Source organism: Blastomyces gilchristii (genome assembly GCF_000003855.2).
Source record: "Blastomyces gilchristii SLH14081 genomic scaffold supercont1.36, whole genome shotgun sequence".
In the NCBI taxonomy this organism is placed as follows: Eukaryota; Fungi; Ascomycota; class Eurotiomycetes; order Onygenales; family Ajellomycetaceae; genus Blastomyces; species Blastomyces gilchristii.
In genome coordinates, this window is record NW_003101647.1 from 276,248 (window position 1) to 295,968 (window position 19,721).

General features: G+C 50.4%; 5 protein-coding genes across 5 annotated transcripts; 3 read left to right on the plus strand and 2 right to left on the minus strand.

Moving 5' to 3' along the window:
- Nucleotides 1-10: 10 nt before the first annotated feature.
- On the minus strand, nucleotides 11-4,123 carry BDBG_09178 (snoRNA binding protein). Its single transcript, XM_002620446.2, has 5 exons — nucleotides 3,902-4,123; nucleotides 2,263-3,795; nucleotides 1,823-2,122; nucleotides 1,102-1,743; nucleotides 11-1,027 (listed from the first exon to the last, which is right to left on the minus strand). Exons 1-5 carry the CDS (start codon nucleotides 4,034-4,036, stop codon nucleotides 374-376), a joined length of 3,264 nt encoding a protein of 1,087 aa, XP_002620492.1. The 5' UTR covers nucleotides 4,037-4,123; the 3' UTR covers nucleotides 11-373.
- A 789-nt stretch (nucleotides 4,124-4,912) lies between these two features.
- Nucleotides 4,913-10,173, plus strand: BDBG_09179 (inositol pyrophosphate synthase; the record flags this gene model as incomplete). Its single annotated transcript, XM_002620447.1, has 7 exons — nucleotides 4,913-5,738; nucleotides 5,840-5,980; nucleotides 6,135-6,281; nucleotides 6,378-6,399; nucleotides 6,533-8,451; nucleotides 8,518-9,925; nucleotides 10,065-10,173. 7 exons carry the CDS (start codon nucleotides 4,913-4,915, stop codon nucleotides 10,171-10,173), a joined length of 4,572 nt encoding a protein of 1,523 aa, XP_002620493.1.
- A 684-nt stretch (nucleotides 10,174-10,857) lies between these two features.
- BDBG_09180 (uncharacterized protein) lies at nucleotides 10,858-12,754 on the plus strand. The gene is made up of 2 exons (XM_002620448.2): nucleotides 10,858-11,824; nucleotides 11,933-12,754. The coding sequence occupies exons 1-2, from the start codon at nucleotides 10,884-10,886 to the stop codon at nucleotides 12,636-12,638; spliced, it is 1,647 nt and encodes a 548-aa protein (XP_002620494.1). The 5' UTR covers nucleotides 10,858-10,883; the 3' UTR covers nucleotides 12,639-12,754.
- A 484-nt stretch (nucleotides 12,755-13,238) lies between these two features.
- BDBG_09181 (lipase/serine esterase) lies at nucleotides 13,239-17,991 on the plus strand. Its single transcript, XM_002620449.2, has 2 exons — nucleotides 13,239-13,797; nucleotides 13,890-17,991. Exons 1-2 carry the CDS (start codon nucleotides 13,610-13,612, stop codon nucleotides 17,215-17,217), a joined length of 3,516 nt encoding a protein of 1,171 aa, XP_002620495.1. The 5' UTR covers nucleotides 13,239-13,609; the 3' UTR covers nucleotides 17,218-17,991.
- BDBG_09182 (uncharacterized protein) lies at nucleotides 17,820-18,523 on the minus strand (the record flags this gene model as incomplete). Its single annotated transcript, XM_031723894.1, has 3 exons — nucleotides 17,820-17,852; nucleotides 17,933-18,232; nucleotides 18,353-18,523. 3 exons carry the CDS (start codon nucleotides 18,521-18,523, stop codon nucleotides 17,820-17,822), a joined length of 504 nt encoding a protein of 167 aa, XP_031581262.1.
- Between the last annotated feature and the right edge of the window lie 1,198 nt (nucleotides 18,524-19,721).

Consider the following 19,721-nt stretch of genomic DNA (forward strand, 5'->3'; position numbering starts at 1 on the left):
AACCGAAACGCTGGCATTTCCTGTTCGGGCACTAAGAGCACGTGGCGGCTCTTGGCGCGCAGTTGCCGCCATAATCTAGGCTACTTTAGGAATAGTGCGGACATCAGGTCTCAGCCTCATCTGCCTTTGCTTGCGCTATCATAGAACGGGGGCTGGCGGGATTTATTTTTAGACCACTGTCGGGGAATTATTTATTTATTTTTTTTTTTTTTTATTTTTTTTTTTTTTTTGGTATTATACGCTAGAAAGATAAAGGGTTTCGGTTTACACTCCTGCCTACCCATCTCCATGTCCTGTCCTTGTATTATAGCTTCGTTTTACCTCGCAGAGCGCAAAAATCCCACAATCCCCCTACAATACCCCTCCACCTCCTCTACCTCCTCCCCTCCCGCTCCTGCTCAACCTTCCACTCCCCCAGCGCCTCCCGCAACGCTGTCCTTGTCCCCTCTGCCTCCCCCTCACCATCACCACCATCATCATCATCATCATCATTCCCCTCCCCATTCTCATCTTCTCCAACATCAACAACATCCCCATGCACCCGCAAAAACACAGCCATCCACGCATTCACAAGCTCAAAGTCCCTCCTCGTCCGCAACTGCGCTGTCAGCGCCTGCACGAACGCTACCAGCTCGTTGGTAGCGCCGTGTCTATTCCCACTTAGCAGGCCTGGGTCGAGAGAGCGGATTTCTAGATCGGCTTTGGCCGGGGGGAGGGATTTGAGGTAGGCGATGAAAGGGTCATAGGGGTTTCCGGTTTGCTTCGTACTATTGCTGGAGGCGGAGGAGCAGGAATGGAGGAGGGTGGTGAATTTGGATGCTTGCATGCTGGGGTCGTTGGCGCGTTGGAGTTTGGCGATCCGGGAGCGTTCGGCTGGGGTGGTCTTTTTGGTTTCTGAGGTGTCTTCTTCTGCCCCTGCTGCTGGGATGAGCGAGGTAGAGTCGGAATCGGGTTTGGTGAGGGTGGAAGGGAGGAAGAAGGGGGCTTTCTGTGGGACCTTTGGGGGTTCCTTGGGTTTGTTTCGTTCCTGTAGTGATTTGTTGTTTTAGTAAGTCAATGAATCCAGCCATAGTGGTTTATTGGGAAATAGTTCGTTCTCACCTTAATAACATCAAGATGCAAGAGCGTCTGCCACCTGCTCTTTGGCGTAATACTCAACGTCATCATATCACTACTCAACTGCTCCGTCGGCAACACAAGCGGCCCCTCATCACCTCCATCCCCCGCATCCTCCTCAAACGCAGCTTCCAAAATCGCCGCCCCACCCTCCCCCGACGCCGTCGGCGCGCTCACCTCCACAATAGCATCCTCCTCAATATGCTTCGTCGGGACATGCGTGAACAAGCTTCGATTATTCCAAATACTCACCCCAACCCCATCTGCATGCGCCGTCGCCAGGAACTCGCCTGTCACCGACATCGCGAGCGCGGTACACGTATTCGCCAGACGGAAGGCATCGATCAGATGGCCTGTTGGCAGGTCCCAGACGCGAATGACGGAGTCCATGGATGCGGCGATGATCCAGCGGCCGTCGTTGGAGACGCAGAAGTCGTTGATCTGGCCGATGGCGCCCCAGAGTTCGCGGACAAGTTTGCGCGTCTCGATATCGATGACGCGGATGGAGAGGTCGTCGCAGCTTAGGGCGATCAGGTCGCTGGAGGCGTTCTGGCGGAGGCCGGTGATAGAGCACATGGGATGCCAATCTAGTTCGTGCAGGAGTTGGCCCGTAGTGAATTTCCAGAACTGCGGGAAATATGTTAGAGTTGTATAGTCGTTGTAGTGTGTGGATGGATATATATATATGTATATGGTTAAAACAAACCTTCACTTTCCCATCAAGCCCGCAGCTTATAACTGTAGTATTCAGTGCGTCAACCATCAACCCTGTAACGGCGCTGGTGTGTTTTCCCTCGCCCATTTGGAAGCCTCGTTTGCCGCTGGCCCCAGTCTCCATATCGTCCATTTCATCCAATTGCATGATCTTCAACTTCCTCGCTTGGGCGGGAGTTACCCGCGCTGGGAACGACTGTCGATGCATGCCGGATTGCAGATTGTACATGTCAATTGAGCCACCCGCGGACCCGACTAGTGCAAAGGTGCCACACGGCGAAACAGCGACGCTCTGTGGAGAGTTGGGTTAGTTGTCTTGTAAATCTTAATCTGGCCCTTGAATCCACAGCGATAATAAAAGGGGAAAAGAGAAAAAAAAAAAAAAAAAGAAAGAAAGAAAGAAAGAAAGAAGCAGAAAAGGAGACAACAAACCTTAACCTCCGTACCATCACGCGTTGCAAAAGCCCATCGCCCAGCCTTCTTCCTCCCCCAAAACCAGGTCCGCGCAAACCTATCACCCCGATGGCCCGTAACAACACTCTCCCACCCAGTCAAATTAGTTGACTCCGTAGTGCCCCCCTTCACATTAGCCCAGGCCGGCCCGCTCGCACCCGCAGCGCCCGCTGCAGTCCCCATGCCTCCATCCCTATTCAACGAGCACGCCACACAGGTAATCTCGGGCGTTTTAAAGTCCTCCGTCCGCGCCCCTAGATAACCCTTCTTCTTACTCTTTTGCTTCACATGGCCCTGCGACAGCTCCGTGCTCTGCGAATCCTTCCGCAGACTCAGGCCCCATAGACTCCGATCCTTGCTGGCGCTGAGAATCCATTTGCCAACGGCGTCGGAGTCGTCGGAGGAGGCGGGGAGGAAGCGGAGGGTGGTGATGGGCGCCGAGTGGCCGCTGCGTGAGTGCAGGGGCCGAGGGACCGGTGAGAAAGGGGTCTCGTCGAAGATCCAGGAGCGGAGCGCGTTGTCGGTGCCTGTGGATACTAGGACGGGTTGGCCGTTTAGGAACTCGATTTTGCTGATGCCGGGTTCTTCGGAGGAGGAGGAGGAGGAGGAGGATTCGTGCGCGTCGCGGAGGACGCCGGTGACTCTGCCACCGTTGTTCAGGTCCCACATGGTGATGTCGCCGCTGTCGGCGCTGGCAGTGGCCATGACGCCTGCTTTGCGGCCGTCGTGGCCGGCGCCTAGATCGTCGGTGCGGAAGGAGATGCAGGTGATTGGCGAGATGGGCGCGGTCGTTGAAGCTGAAGCGGGAGAGCGGAGTTGTAGGACGGCCTGGTCCGTTCTGACGTTGTGGATGGTCAGGGCTCCGCTGCTGTAGGCGATTGCGAGAAGGGAGAGGGCGGGTGTAGGCTCCATGGCCGTCACGGCGCCTGCGTCTGGGGTTGTGGGGAGGATGGTGTAGACCAGTTTCCCCGTGGAAAGGTTCCAGATATCAATGCTGCCATCCTGGCGGCCGGCGAAGATCTTGTTGAGGTATGTGGGCATGTTGCATATCCGGCCCGTCAGGACGCGAGTGGCACCCCCCTTGGACGATGCTGATCGTTGACTGGGAGGGGTGAGGGTCGTGTAATGCTCGAAGGTCGTAGACTTCCACACGCGAATGGTATTGCTGCCGCAGCCAACAATCCACGAGCCAAACACTAGCAGCTGCTCAATCGGTTCGGTTGTCCCTCCTGTAGTTGCTGGTGAGGAGGGCAAGGGCAGTTCTCCCACTTTCTTCCCACGTTTGAACACCCAGATACCACCACCCCAGGCAGCCAACACCTTGTCCTTCCAGGCACATATTGCCGTTATAACTGTGGGGGTTTGGGGGCGTGTGAGGAAGACCAGGCTTAGGCCACGGCGGAGGTCGTAGGTCTGCAGGGATCTGCCGACAGAGGTGGTGATTTGGAATGTGGTTTTGCCCAGCGGGACAGAGGTGAAGGGCACAGTGGTTGGGGATACAAGTCCTAGAGTCTTTTATATATTTTCAATAGAGATTGTTAGTTAGGTCTATTATTTCCAGATTTTCTCTCAATCCCCAAAGAAGGAATATATAAAAAAAAAAATGAGAAGAACGCACTCTGAAGGGTGAGAATATCCGCGAGCTCGGAGGGAGAGGAGCAGCAGTATCTTTCGAGACGAGCTGGCCTGGGGCGACCTTCTGTCTCTTCGCGACAGGGAACCCAAAGGCGTCGCTGTCAATTGACGACAGCATGGTGTATGGTATGTATGTGTGTGAATATGAGCTGGTTGGTGTGCTAACTATCTCAGACCGTCATGTTGTGTTGTTTTTTTTTTTTTTGAGGGATGAATATTTTTCTCTTGGCTTTGTCAAAAATAACCGGTAGACTTTTTTCTTTTTTTCTTTTTTAAAAATTTAAATATTATTCCGACGTTCCAAGAGGACGGAAGAGGCGTTTTGGCTAACTTATTTAGCTAGGTATTTTCTTTTTCTGGTTAATTTTTGTTAGTTGAATATATTTTCTGCCAGGAGGGGGTTTTTGCCGTTTTGGGATATTTAGATGCAGAATATCATAAATATTTTCTTTCATATTTATTGGATGAATCAAGATCTCTCTCTCACTATCCATCCATCAGCTAAATAGTTACAGGTAAAGGTAACTAGATTATATCCGCATATAATTAAGTATTATCTAGTTAAATAAGTATTTAAATAGTTAAGTTACTGCTGCTTGATGCCGCACAATTTGCCATTGAACCCATCTTGGCGGGGGATTTATTTATTAAATATAATAACAAACAGCTTTCGGTTCTTTCTTTATCGTTTAAATATTTATCACCTGCTAGCATCATCTAAATACTCCGTAACGTTACTATTTAATAAATAAATACATCGACGAAATAGACAGCAGCCAGCAGGATAGGAACCAGCATATTTACAGCACAGATTCACAGCACTGGTTGCGCACAATAATAACTCGCAGGAGCTATTATTTAGCTAAATATTTAACTATTTACTTCATATTATATTGCTTCTTCCGCTGAACTGCCAGGTATTTTAAGCCCAACTTCGCTATCCCTATAATATTATATATATATATATATATATATACTCCGTATATATGTCCAAATGGCGGCGGATAGCATGGACTCGGTGAATGTTATTATTACTGCCGGAACAGACAACGCAGGAGCATCGCCAGTACCAGCACCAGCACCAGCATCAATCCTCGCGGCGACAGACATCAACACCAACACAGACACAACAACCACAGACACATCCACATCCACAGCCACAGCCATAGACAGGACATCGCAGCAAATGCAAACTCCGGCTGCCGCTTCTCCTTCAGGCTCTGCCGCTGCCGCTGCCTCTGTCCCCGCGCCCAAAGCAGCAACTCCGTCCCTCGACCACCAGCAGCCACAACCACAACCACAGACACAGACACAGACAAACAGCGCTGCGGATCGCAATATGCTTGCCGGAGACTCTTCGAAGACCGTTGCTTCATCCACCGCGACAACTACTGGTGCTGCAACTACTCCAATTACGATTACGACTACGACTACGACTACTACTGCTACTGCTACTGCTGCTGCTACAGCGCCTTCTACAGCTACCTCTCCTACCCCTACGCCCGCAATTCCCACTACAATTCGCCCTCGACCAAACCAGACCTTTGCTACAGAGAGAGACACTCCCAGAGACTCCCATCGCGTCTCCTTCTCCTCCCTCTACTCACTAGGCTCCACCATCTACTCCGCCACCGGTGACCGCATCACAAGCACTGGCACATCCAGCGTGGCCGGCTCAATTAAAGGCGGCATGGAGGGCGCCGCTGTTAGGAATTCCTCTGGCCTCCTGGGTCTGGGTAATGGCGTGGACACAGCGCCGGTAGGAGATTCTATCATCAATTCTCCCACTACAGCCCCCTCGCCCGGGCCGGGAGCAGTAGGTACGAATCCCCTGTGTTCCATTCCCTCCTCCTCCCCTCCTCCAATCTAGTCTGTGTGAATCCCTGCTAATCGTAACTAACTGTGTCTCAATCCCAAACAGCCTCTCCTATACCCCGTAGCGATGCAGGCACTGATGGTCGTCCTACAACAAACTGGGTGTCCCGCCCTGCAAGATCCTCCAGCCGAACACCAAGGAGGTTCAGCGGGAGCACGGCAGCAAGCAGTGCAAGTGAAGCTGATCGTAAGTTGCACAGAAAATCAATAAAAGTTAAAAAATAAAATAAAAATAAAATAAAATAAAATAAAATAAAATAAAAAAACCCCAAGTCCCCTTTTCAGTGATGTGATTTGCACAGAAACAAACCAAGCTGACGAAAATGCAACCCTGATAATAGCCAAGGTTCCCTTCATCGGGAAGATCGGGGTGTGCGCCTTGGACGTCAAGGCCCGCAGCAAGCCTAGCCAGAATATCCTTACCAGACTGCAGTCAAAGGGCGATTTTGAGGTTATTGTGTTTGGTGATAAGGTTATTCTTGACGAGGGTATGTTCTACTCTTCTTTCACTTCTCATCTCTCATCCCTCCTTCCCAGAAGACAGAAGATATATGTGAATATATGCTAATATATTTTTTTTATAGATGTGGAGAATTGGCCCGTGTGGTAGGAAACTTTTTTTTTTTTTTTTTTTTTTTTTTTTTTTTTTTTTTTTTTTTTTTTTTTTTTTTTGGTGTTTGTGTGTGTAACAGCGGGTATATCAACACCAGCAACGCTAATTTATATTATATCTATATAGCGACTTTTTAATTGCCTTCTTCTCCGATGGTTTCCCCCTAGACAAAGCGATTGCTTACGCCAAGCTGAGGAAACCTTTTTGCATCAATGATCTCCCCATGCAAAAGGTCCTCTGGGATCGACGTCTTTGCCTTCGTATTCTCGACCAGATGGGTGTCCGAACCCCGAAACGGCTGGAGGTCAATAGAGATGGCGGCCCCAAACTCGAATGTCAGAAACTTGCTAAGCATCTATATGAACTCACTGGAGTGAAGCTGGAAGGCCCTGATAACGGAACTGGTGGTGGTATTCCCAGAACACAGTCTGTGTCCATGTCCGAAGACGGTGAAACCCTCATTGTTGATGGCAAAGCTTTCAAAAAACCATTTGTCGAAAAACCAGTCAGTGGGGAGGATCATAATATTCACATTTATTTCCCCAACGATCATCAGTACGGTGGTGGTGGCCGTCGACTCTTTCGCAAAATCGGTAACAAGAGTTCAGAGTACGATCCAAACCTGACTGTCCCAAGATCTGTTCTCGAGAAGGATGGAAGTTACCTTTACGAGCAGTTTTTGAGGGTTGACAACGCTGAGGATGTCAAGGCGTATACGGTAGGGCCAGATTTTTGCCACGCGGAGACCCGAAAGTCCCCCGTCGTTGACGGCCTTGTCCGCCGGAACACCCATGGCAAAGAGCTGAGATACATAACCAAGCTAAGCAAGGAAGAGGCTACGATGGCAACCAAGATATCCAACGGTTTTGGACAAAGGATATGTGGCTTTGATATGCTCCGCGTTGGCGACAAGTCTTATGTGATCGACGTCAACGGCTGGAGTTTTGTCAAGGATAATAATGATTATTATGATAAATGTGCAAAAATCCTGCGCGAGATGTTCATCAGCCAGAAACTGCGCAGGGAAGGGAAGATCGAACACTTGGAAGGGCCCCCACTTGAGATGGCCGCTCCGCGCAAGAACATTAGCGGTTCCCACAGACAGACGCTCAAATCCCTCTTGAAATCTCCCAGTATGACGAGAATGCAGGGTCAGTATTACAATCAAAAGGCCCATCCAAGTGTTTCTGCAGATTTGACTCCCGCGACGACCACATTCCCGACTCCCTTTTCGGATTCCAGCGACTCAAAACACCCCGGGGCCTTCCCCGCCATGAGCGACGGACAGTATGCCGTGAAAGTGAAATCAGAAGATGACACCACTTCAACTGATCCTTCTCTGACGGAACCTGTCGCTGCTCCACCCCCAGCCTCGAAGCATTCATGGAAGTTAAAGGGGATGGTCGCTGTAATCCGCCATGCTGATCGGACTCCAAAGCAGAAGTTCAAATTCACTTTCCATACCCAGCCGTTTATTGACCTCCTGAAGGGTCATCAAGAAGAAGTTGTCATCAAAGGAGAGTTAGCGCTACGCAGTGTTTCTGATGCTGTTAATGTTGCGATGAAGGAAGGTATCGAGGATATGGAAAAGCTGAAGCTCCTTCAAGCATCACTTCATCATAAGGGCGGGTGGCCGGGGACAAAAGTCCAGATTAAACCGATGTTTAGACGCCGAACGGCTGATGAGTTGCGGAACCGGGACCGCTCTAATAACGCCCTGAGCCCTGTCTCCGAGAAGCCTAATGAAGGAGAGTCAACTCAAGGAAGTACTGGAGCGGAGGGAGACGGCACCCATCCATTGACCCATATTAGAAGTAATTCTATGTCCGGCCCCACATTCTCGCGCTTTTCGGCCGTGGAGAACGATTTGATTCTAGATAAGCTTCAATTGGTGATTAAATGGGGCGGTGAGCCTACGCACGCCGCACGATACCAATCGCAGGACGTAGGGCTCAATATGAGGGATGACTTGAAACTCATGAATAAGGAGGCGCTGAATGATGTCCGGATATTTACCAGTTCGGAAAGGAGGGTTAGTACAAGTGGTAAGTTTTGACCTGCCGATCTTTACACTATAGGGAACTCTTGCCGACTCTTTTTTCTCCTTACAGCACAAATATTCGCCTCCGCGTTCCTTGACCAGAAGGATGTACCTGAAGATTTCATCCAAGTGAGAAAGGATCTACTTGATGATTCAAATGCAGCTAAGGATGAGATGGACAAGGTCAAGAAGAAGCTCAAGCTACTGTTAAGAGAAGGAAACTCTGCTCCGCCTCAGTTTGCCTGGCCAAAGGAAAACTTTCCTGAACCGTCAATTGTCTTGTCAACCGTTGTTGAACTTATGAAGTTCCATAGGAAAGTCATGAGATACAATTTCGCACGGCTGGAGAGTGAGTTGAATTCCACATCCGCTGCTCGAAGCGGTTCGGATGGTCAGTGCAAAAACGGTAATCAAGACACCCCTGCCCTTGGTTCTATTCAGGGGCGTTGGTGTGCTGGAGAAGACCCCCAACTGTTTAAGGAGAGATGGGAGAAGCTGTTTGCAGAATTCTGTGATACCGAGAAGGTCGACCCTGGTAAACTTTCTGAGCTGTATGATAGTATGAAGTTCGATGCCTTGCATAACCGCCAGTTCTTGGATTGGGTATTTGTGCCTCCCGATAGCATGCTTCAGGCAGATGGTGGGAAACAAAACGGTCAAGGCTCTCCCAACGATAAAATGAACTCCGCTGGCATGGAGAGTGTTGAGTCTGGTAGCAATATGTCACAGAGGTCCCAACAGCAACGACCGAACGATTCGGGTAGCGGCGGCGGCGGCGGCGATGCTTCTGGGGCAGGTGAGAAGGGTGACGATAAATACAATACACTTGCTCATCGTCTCGGGCTTAGAAGGAAGTCAGTCTTGGACCTGCCGGCGATGCATCCTATTGGTCCGCTGGAAGATTGGTACGATTCTTATTTCAAGCTCTATGCCGGTTCCACCCAGACAAAGACCAAAACCGACAAAAGACTCTCAAGGCTTCGCCAACTCTACAAACTCGCGAAGGTGCTTTTCGATTTCGTAACCCCGCAAGAATACGGAATTGACGACAGCGAGAAGCTTGAAATCGGTCTATTGACTTCCCTCCCCTTACTACGGGAGATAGTAATGGACCTAGAAGAAGTCCAAGCGTCCCCAGACGCCAAGTCATTCTTCTACTTCACCAAGGAATCGCACATCTACACGCTCCTCAATTGTATTCTGGAAGGCGGCATTCAGACGAAGATCGCGCGCCGTGCCATCCCCGAATTAGATTACCTCTCGCAAATCTGCTTCGAGCTGTATGAAGCGCAGGACAGCGAGTCGGCGACTTTCTCGTACTCGATCCGCATCTCTATTAGTCCTGGTTGTCACACGTTTGATCCGCTGGATGTGCAGTTGGATTCGCGACATGCGATTGGGTGTGCTCCGCGGAGGAGCTTGACGGCGCATCAGGATTGGAAGGAGGTTATCGAGACGCTGAAGGCGAAGTTTGATACGTAAGTTATCTCTCTCTCTCTTTTATTTTATTTTTTTTTTCCTTTCGGTTATATATCTTTTTAGAAAACGGAGTGAGGAGGATTATGTATGTTGGGGTATTATATCAGTTAACTAACTAGATGCGGTACGCATGAGCAGTGTGAAACTTCCCAAGTCGTTTATTGCGGTCAACTTGAGCGATAAGCATGCGGCGGCGAAGTATGTTAACGACAAAGAGGAGGATATTGCAGTGGCGGAGAGTGGGTGAGTGGTGAGTGGTGAGGGAGGGGGAGAGAGGTATTGGTGTTGAGAGGCACTATTTATTTTATTTCATGATTATGCGTTTACGGTTTGATTGATTATTATGTATGTCTACGATATTTCTCCGCTGGTGTTCTTGAGGGAACGAATTCATGACGGGTGGACGAGTGGTTTAAATTGCACTGCATACATATATACATACATACATATATAGCTATGGGTGGATGGGTTGGGAGGCACTCTGAATTGCATCTTTTAGAGGGGCGATATTACAGGAGTCAACAAAAAAAAAAATGAAAGGAAATGAAAGGAAAGGAAAAGAGAGGGAACTGGATTGAATGGGCGGCTTTGTGAGTTTTTGTTCTTATCTTCTTTGCTAATCAGTTTATCGCAGAATATAAAATTAGTATTTATACAGATAATGTGAATATATTTTAAGATGATGTATTTGAGCAGAGGTAAATTCTTGTACAGTACATTGTGCACATACATTGCGTGCTTAGCCATATAATTCGACATTAATTTATAGCTAGATATCTGCAGATGGATTAATAATGAATTCCATCATGCCCATTGCTTATTTATTCCTAGGATATAAATATATATATATATAGAAATACAAATCCGATTAACTTAAGCATCCCGCATCCACCCATGGTCCATGATCCTCCTCACCTTTCCATCCATCCCTCTCTTTCCCCTCGCGCTTTACCAGATATGTCAATCCCCTCTCTCGGCACCGTGGATATCAACCATGTTTCCTACGACGCGGCTACGAATAGCCTGACATGGACAATGACGGGGGCGGCGGCCGGGGATGAGGAGGGTAGGACGAGGACGCATCATGTCGTTAAGGGAGAGCGAATCGTTGCTGTCGTCCCGTGCGCTGAGGGTGAGGAGGGGCTTATGTCGTATATATGGCTGGAGGACTCGGACTCGGACTCGGACTCGGACTCGGACTCTGATCGGCCTGGAATACTACGTGATAAGCAGGACCAGTCGGAGCATCCTTATCCTTATCCGTATGAACTGAGACGATTCGAAGCAGCGGGTGAATGTCCCGCAGCGCTCCGGGAGTTCATCGGCGGCGGTGGCAGTGGTCCGCAGGCTCGCCCTGATCATTTGTACCCCGCCAAATCATCACCGGATATCACCACCACCGCCCCCGAATCCACAGACCCCAATAACCTCCATATAATCATCTCCACCCTCTCCGGCACCCACCAGGCCAGCGCCTTCTACACAGCCCTCCTCAAACCCCTCCTCGCAACCCTCCACCTCCACGAACACACCGACTACACCCCGCACCCCACCACCTCCCCACACACAATCACCCATCTCACCCAGACCATCTTCCGCCCGCGCGCCCGCCGCGGCATCGCGCAGACCATCATCCTCCTGGCCGGCGATGGCGGGCTGGTAGAGGTCATCAAGAGCCTAACGGCCGTGTCTGCCGCTGAAGCCGCGGGGCCGGGCACCGCGCCAGTCTTCGTGCCGCCCGTCGTGGCGCTGGTGCCGATGGGGACGGGGAATGCGATGGCGCATTCTGCGGGGGTTATTGGGCCCGGGCGGGATGAGACGGTGGGGCTGCGCGGGGTGGTGGGTGGGGTGGCGAGGCCGTTGCCGGTGTTTGCGGCGAGGGTGTCTGCGGGTGCGGAGTATGTGACGGATCAGGGGAGGGGGAGGGAGGGTGTTTTTGTGCCTTCTTCTTCTTCTTCTTCTTCTTCTTCTTCTTCTTCTTCTTCTTCTTCTTCTTCTTCTACTAGTCATGATGATCATGATGATGGTGGCCGTGGTGGCCGTGGCGGTGGTGGTGGTGGGGAGGCGGAACTTTATGGTGCCGTTGTGCTTAGCTGGGGCATGCATGCGTCTCTCGTTGCGGATAGCGATACGCCCGAGTACCGCCGTTTTGGGCGGGAGAGGTTCCAGATGGCGGCGAAGGAGCTGCTGTTTCCGGCTGGGGGAGGGAAGCCGCATGTCTATCGGGGCCGGATCAGTGTCACGACGACAACTACGGATGCAACTACGGGAGGGGAAATGCTACGGACGCGCCTGCTTGAGCGGAGCGAGCATATGTATGTACTCGTCACGCTTTGCTCGACGCTGGAAAAGGGGTTTACGATATCGCCCTCGTCCAGGCCGCTGGATGGGAAGATGTGGTTTGTGCATTTTGGGCCCATGGAGGCCGGGACTGTGATGGAGGTTATGCAATTGGCGTACGATGGGGGTAGGCATGTGGTGGACAAGGGCGATGTGGTTGGGTATGAGGAGGTTGAGGCTGTTAGGATTGAGTTTTGTGAGGGGGAGGTGGAGGAGAGGTGGAGGCGGATTTGTATTGATGGGATGATTGTGGTTGTGGAGGATGGGGGGTGGGTGGAAGTCAGGAAGGCGAAGAGGGAGGTCATGAGGTTGGTTGTGCCCGCGGGAAGAGGGTTGGGTGGTGATAATGGTGAGAGGAGGGACGTTAATTAACAAATGATGATGATATTTTGGTTTGAGGTTAGAGAGTAGTTGGTATAGTTGTAGATCCTTTATATACACCATCGATATTAACGACGGACATCGAGGAGCCTTGGAACGGAGTTTATATAGGAAATATTTAATTACGCGTTGAACAGCAGCTTTATCCGGTAAAAGCCCAGCTCCGCAACCGTGAGCACCATTGAAGCATTTGGCTGTTTTGTTCCACTTCAACAAGAGCATGGTCTCGCACACCCATGCATTGCCCCTGAAATTGACCTGCCCTGCCCATTTATTCTGTAAGAGGAGAGCGGGCTGAAGATGAATACCGAGACTACAGACATGCACCGGAGAATTATACTGGCAGGATTTCACCTGTTATCTATTAGCAAAGAATGGCGGTAGAACAAGCAACGGGCGGAGAGCGGAAGAGCGGAAATGTGTATACGGCGGAATGACGGCGGAGAAACGGCGGAGGTTTGCTGCAAGGAGAAAAACAAGAACTAACTACGTCATTGTATTGAGATGGATGCGCGGTAATTTACAATAGTTAACTAGTTACGTTACACCGCCCGAGCGTAATCCGAATACAGGGGCTGGCGGCTTGTCACATGGAAATGGAAGCCCTAATTCCCTAGTTAAGTTAATCGGTAACTAATCGTTGACTTGGACGTCGTTTCTTCCTCCTCCTTCATCCTTCTTCATCCTCACTCACTCTAACGCGGGAGAAAAGACGTCGCATGAGCTGCACAATCCTACTCTCATTGTTTTTAACCCCCTTACAAGTTACGCCCCTGTCCCTGCCAGACGATGTTCCCGGTGGTTGCCCTCGTTCCACCCAGAACAATAATAACTTTGGACCGTCCGGCTAGTAGTAGTGCTCTATCCCTGCCAACCTCCGACTCTAAAGCATGTGCCGACAACTCTAAACCTGCTTTGGCAACGTCATCTCCGCAGTTTATGAGGTTGTCGCAACGTTCTCCATGCTTATTACTCCGCGAGTTTACCGGCTCGCCCAGACCCCGAATAACGGCTCGCGATCGCCTTCTTCCTACCACCCAACCTTCCATGCGCTGACCGGCTGGGACGTTGAGCCAGCGGATTACAAACGAGCTGCGGAGATGTTGTTGATGCACCAGGTTGGCAGTGTTCGTGTGGGGGAGGTGGTCCGGTATGATCTTGGCTGTGTTAAACCAAAAGAATAAAAGAATAATAATAATAAAAATAAAAAAAAATCATCCCATGCTGATGCCGAACAATCAGGTTTACCCTCACATACACCCCTTCCGCAGATCGCATCCTCCCCACACCCGCGGAACTCTTCGTCAAAGTTAGAAATACCTCTGCAATACCTCTACGCGCCGCATATTTGCACGGCCCTTACACTCTATATACCTCGTGCTACCCTTCGTCCTTCGATCCAAACCGGAAATATGAGGACCATGAAACCCGCGGCCTTCCGCAATTCGAACCAAACTTGAAGGCGGGAGGGGCATTCGACGCGGTGATTCCGGTGCCGGAGAGCGCCTCGCCGTCACCTCTTGCAGCAGATGGGCAGAGTGTGACTTGGATAATCGAAATCGCATCGCAGGTGATATTTTCGACCTCAGCGGCTGTAAACTTTGAAGTCCTCGTTGGGAGAGACTTGAAGTCTTTGGAACTCGGAATGGGGAGCTCGGCGAGCTTGCCCGCTCCTGGTCATGTCCGCGATCTGGCCAGACGTGGCTCAGAGAGCAAACATCAGAATCCCTCAGGCCAAATGAAGGGGGTATACTCCACTGCAGTCAACCTCGTTGTTGAAGACACAGCAAGCCTTTGGAGTACGCCGCGATTCCCGTCCTGGAGTGAGAAGGAAGACCTTCGAAAACTGGAAATGGAACAGACGGAGATTGCTACGGAGCCCCAGAAAGATTCCGAAGCCAGTTCAACCGCGGACGAGGGAAATCGAAAGAAACGGAGGAAAGTACATTTCGTCGTCCTGACGCATGGGCTCCATAGTAATCTAGGGGCCGACATGTTATATCTTAAAGAGAGTATAGATGCTGCCGCAAGGAAGGCCCGGGAAGATGCGCGGAAAGAGCGAAATAAGCACAAGAATCTGCAATCCCCCAACCTAGCTGTACCTGGAGAGGGGACCTCTGATATGCCTCCGATAGATAGAACGCGAGAAGCCTCAGAAGATGATGACGACGATGACGAGCATGTCATTGTTCGAGGATTTCCAGGAAATGCCGTCCGCACCGAAAGAGGCATCCAGTATCTTGGTAAACGGCTCGCGAAATATGTGCTACTTATGACTTACCCAGACCAGCCATATCTTCCCATCAAAGAATCCCGCCGCAAATTCCGAGCATTTACTGGCAACAAAGATGTAGCCGGTCCCCTTGACCATGCTTCCCATTCTGGGAGTACAGTGTACCGCCCGGAGCCGAAGAAAAAGGATTATGCCTACCAGATCACGAGTATCAGTTTTATAAGCCACTCACTTGGTGGCCTCGTCCAGACGTATGCAATTGCCTATATTCAAAAACATTCCCCTGAATTTTTTGACCGGATCAAGCCTGTAAATTTCGTTGCTCTTGCGTCTCCATTTCTCGGACTCAGCAATGAAAACCCGATCTATGTTCGTTTCGCTTTGGATTTTGGACTCGTCGGTCGCACCGGCCAAGACCTCGGTCTGTCATGGACTGCCCCCTCCAAAATGCGAAGTGGATGGGGCGCGATGATAGGAGGATTGGGAAATGATTCTCCCAAGTCTAGCCATCAACAGGATCCCAAGTCAAAGCCACTGCTGAGGATTCTTCCCAGCGGCCCTGCTCACCAGGTGCTCAAGAAATTTCGGAATCGTACCGTGTACTCCAACGTTGTAAATGATGGAATTGTTCCACTTCGAACCTCTTGTCTCCTTTTCCTTGATTGGAGGGGCCTAGATCGGGTTGAGAAAGCCCGGCGGGAAAATGGTCTGGTCGGAACTATGGCGGAATGGGGATGGGCTGAGATTACAGGGGCTAATGTTAACACAAATTCAATTCGAGCAACCAAACGCCCTACAGGTTCCATGCCTACAAATTCTGTCAATGGGGACAGCGAAGACGACAAGGTTAAAAATGGAAAGTTGGTCAGCTCACCTAAGAAAGGAGAGAGCGAAGTTCCCAAATCACAGGGAGATAGCCCAAGAACCCTAAATGGAAGTCTCGAAACTACCCCAGAACTTCCCAAGCCGTCTCAGTTCTTAACTGGAGCGAGCAACACAGAACCATCGCATGGTACGAATCCAGTCAAGCCGGCTCCACCTTCCTCACCGAATCCATTCTCCAGTTTCCTTTCCCTGTTTAAAGCACAGGGGAAAAGCAGCCATCAGAGCAAAGGAGCAAAAATCTATAAACGGATCCAGATTGTCCGGAATGATGAAACAGCTGAAACCCCATGGACAGACGGTCCATCCGACTCACCACGTACTAGGCTCGCTAGGGGAGATTCCTTTTACCAGGATGAAGGCCACCACGCTCCGCCGAAAACAACAATTCTAGAAGCGGCTGGGGATGTCCTTAAACCTCCTCTGCCATCAACAGAGTATATTCTGAACCCTGCAACCCGCGCAAGGACTATCTTCCATGATCGCGTATACCATCCATCCGATATACCCCCGCCCCCTCCAATAAGAAGCCGCAGCTTTTTCCCAACTTCCAGCACCAGCAACCTTCCCTCACCCACCAGCCCGACGAAAGGTGTACATGACCCACCCAGTAGCCAACCAATCCATACCTCCTCCGATTCAGTTCTTGGTACGACGAGCGGCATGAAAGTCGAGGAGAAAATCGCCCGCGCCTATCATCGAGACTTATCCTGGCGCAAAGTGCTTGTCCGCCTCGAACCTGACGCACACAATAATATAATAGTCCGTCGTATGTTTGCAAACGCCTATGGCTGGCCCGTCGTCAAACATCTCGTCGACACACACTTTGCAAACACCATCACCGCAAGGACGGCGGACGAGCTCGAAAGCGGTGCCGAGCGCGCTGTGCTAACAAGCCGCACCCCCTCGGAGTCTGGTAAGGAAGTTCTTGGCCAAGCTGATCCACCAGGTCACCCATCAACACCAACTATCGAGAAAGCACAACACGAGAGCCAGCAACTATCCGAATCATCAGAGGCAAAGGACGAACTACACCCCATCTCCTCCCAAATTAACCCACCGCGCATAGTGCCATATACCAACACGAACGACGCCACTACAAATAATACCAGCGACGCCCACCGACCCATCAGCTCCGTCAGCCGCATATCATCCTCCCAATCAAAGACCTCCCATCCAGACTCCTCTCGGTGGACGGATCGGTATTTCGACGACGAGGACGGCGAGGGATATGACTCTCAGGACGAAGCGCATTTTACGGGTAGCGGGATTCGTGTAGTTGCTAATGAACAGGTAGCTGCTGATAATGACGATGTTATTGCGGGTAATGGATTGACCGGGTCTCCGACCACGACGACAGTGACGACGAAGGATGATGCCGAGGCGAAGGGGACGAGTAAGGCGGAGATCACGGCGTTTTTAGCCACTGGGTCGTCCGGTGGTGTTGGCAATTAATGGTTTAGAATTAGAGTTGAAAATACAGTTACTGTGGAATCATGCATTTAACGTCCGGTAGGTTTTTTGGGGGTTTTTGGGCTTATTTTTTTGGGGGCGTTCTGGGGTTTATTTGCTGTTTGTGGGTTCCTCGATACCCCAGCTTTTGCTCTTTTCATAAACGTACATGTACATTTTCTCCCTTACATACTCCGTCATTGTGTTGTGAGGACAGAAACAGAACTTACTTAACTGTGCAGAGATGTGCTAGTTACATTGTTTCTAGCATCTGTGTATAACCTAATATTAGCTGGTCCTCTCCAGTTTCCTTTCCATTTTTCCTAGAATCATTTACTTTTTTTGCTCCACTTGCTTTCTCTTCTTCCAAGATTATGTATTGGGTTTGTCATTTATTATTTAATAAGTTGGTTCCTTGTGATTATGCAGTACATATACAGTACATACTTGCACATACACTGGGCACTATCTATCTTCATGTTGATGTATTTAATGTAAAACACGCATATTCAACCACCCACTCCAAATCCACATCAAAAAAAAAAAAAAGCTACTCCCACTCAACATCCTTTGGATAACTCGCCCCCAACACCGGAACCCCACAACTATACCTCTTCGTCCGATCCCTCGAAATATTCCTATTTCCCCTCAACACATACCGACACACAAACGGGCCCTCATCGCACCTCTTCGGAATATAATTATTCTCACAACTCACCGCCGACCGATGATTCTTCGCCAGGTCCGACACGGGGATCTTCATCCAGCGACCCACCGAGGCAACCTGCAGTATCGGCTCCGTCAGGCCCTGCCCCTCGCGCCCGTCCCGCATCGTGAAGGTGATGGAGAACTTGCCGATGCGCGGGTCGGTGAAGTACTGGCGCCCGCCGACGTAGCAGACGTTCCAGATCTTGTATTTGCGCTTGCCGCCATTTTGGCACTCGACGGAGGCGTAGCAGTGGCCGCCGTCGCGGGTGCTGAAGAAGATTTCGCACATTTCTTTGTTGCGGTGGAAGTCCTGCGCGAGGGAAGTGGGGTTAGATTGTAGATGTTAAAACATGGGAAAAGTACGGTTGTGCAGATGGGTGAGGGAGGATTGGTGAGTTGATGGTGAGTTTGTACGGAACGCATATCTCACCCATGACTTGTTGCTCTTGTCGTCAGTGAAGACTCCAATTGCTTTTAGGATCTCCAGCAGGATATCGGCTTTCCCTCGCGGAGCCAGGGATGGGGAGGGCACTCCGTGTACGTTGATCGCAAGGAGGGTGATGAGGGTGAGAACTAACAGCTTGATGGCTTTAAGCGCCATTGCTGAGCCCGTGAAGTTTTTGTCGAGAGGGGGCCGGATACAATAATGGGAGAGAGGTATGGATAGTTATCGGGATTGGTTTATGCCAATAATTTCGTAGACACACTAACCGGTGCTTCTATTTGCACACTGATGCTTCCAGAAAAATCCCAACGGGATATCTGTGTATCTTATAGCTGTGACAATTTCACCTCAATTCTCCAACCGGGGCTTGATTCTCCCCAGTTCGAAAAATAAAAAAATAAAAATAAAAACAAATTTCATTCCAGTCGACGAAGGGCGGCGGCCTCGACGTGGCAGACGACGCCCAACCGCAAACTACTACAAAAACACCATCGGTCCCTAGCTCAAGCTAATAACCCTGCCCTGAGAGGCGCGTGTCGTCGCCTGGGTTAAAGTAGCAACATTTATCCTGTTAGTTTCGGCAGCGGCCCGGATTCACCAACTCAATCGGCGAGATTCCTCGAGGGACGAAGCAGTTTCTAAAAATATCCTCGTTCCGTTCGTCCCTGGAGCCGGGAAGGAAATCGTGGGCGAAACGCTAAGAGCGCAATCATGTAAAGGCTCATAGGCGATGTACTGCAGCTATTTGACTCAAGCGGCAGGGTTGTGTTGAGTCCTTACATTTTTGGCTGCGTGGATGTTACTTCGCGTCTGGAGCTAGTAGGTTAAAGCGGGATGGGGCCAGGTTTGTTTGGCTCTGCAGAAAGCACCAAGCATTTCATCCCCAATAACGTCAAGAGTAGTTGCCCCACTGATATATGCATGCCACAGTAACTATGTGTGTCTGGCCGCCACAGACGTGGATGGACAATCCCGCCCCCACCCCGGCCTGGGAGGGGCTGGCCTTCAGGCTCTTGTATGCAAGATCCGTATTACTGCAGGTTGAAGACGGAGCTAGGAATGCAGTGTTATTTATAGCACGTGGAAGTCGAAATTCGAATTTTTTCAACACGAACCCCCTAGAACCCCTAGTTAAGAATTTCGTGCGGTTCTTGTGCGGGACATTGGTGCGGAGATGGTAGGGTATGTTGTATCGTATGGCTTGCGGCGGAACATCGCTAGATAGCCTGGGTTCGTTGTTCGCTGACAGCACGTGTGTGTCTTGTTCTGATGATGAGGATACGCCTAACCTTGATGGTATGTATGTATGCGAATAGATTCATAAAAATAATTTGAGATGAAGACAAGGCGTTCA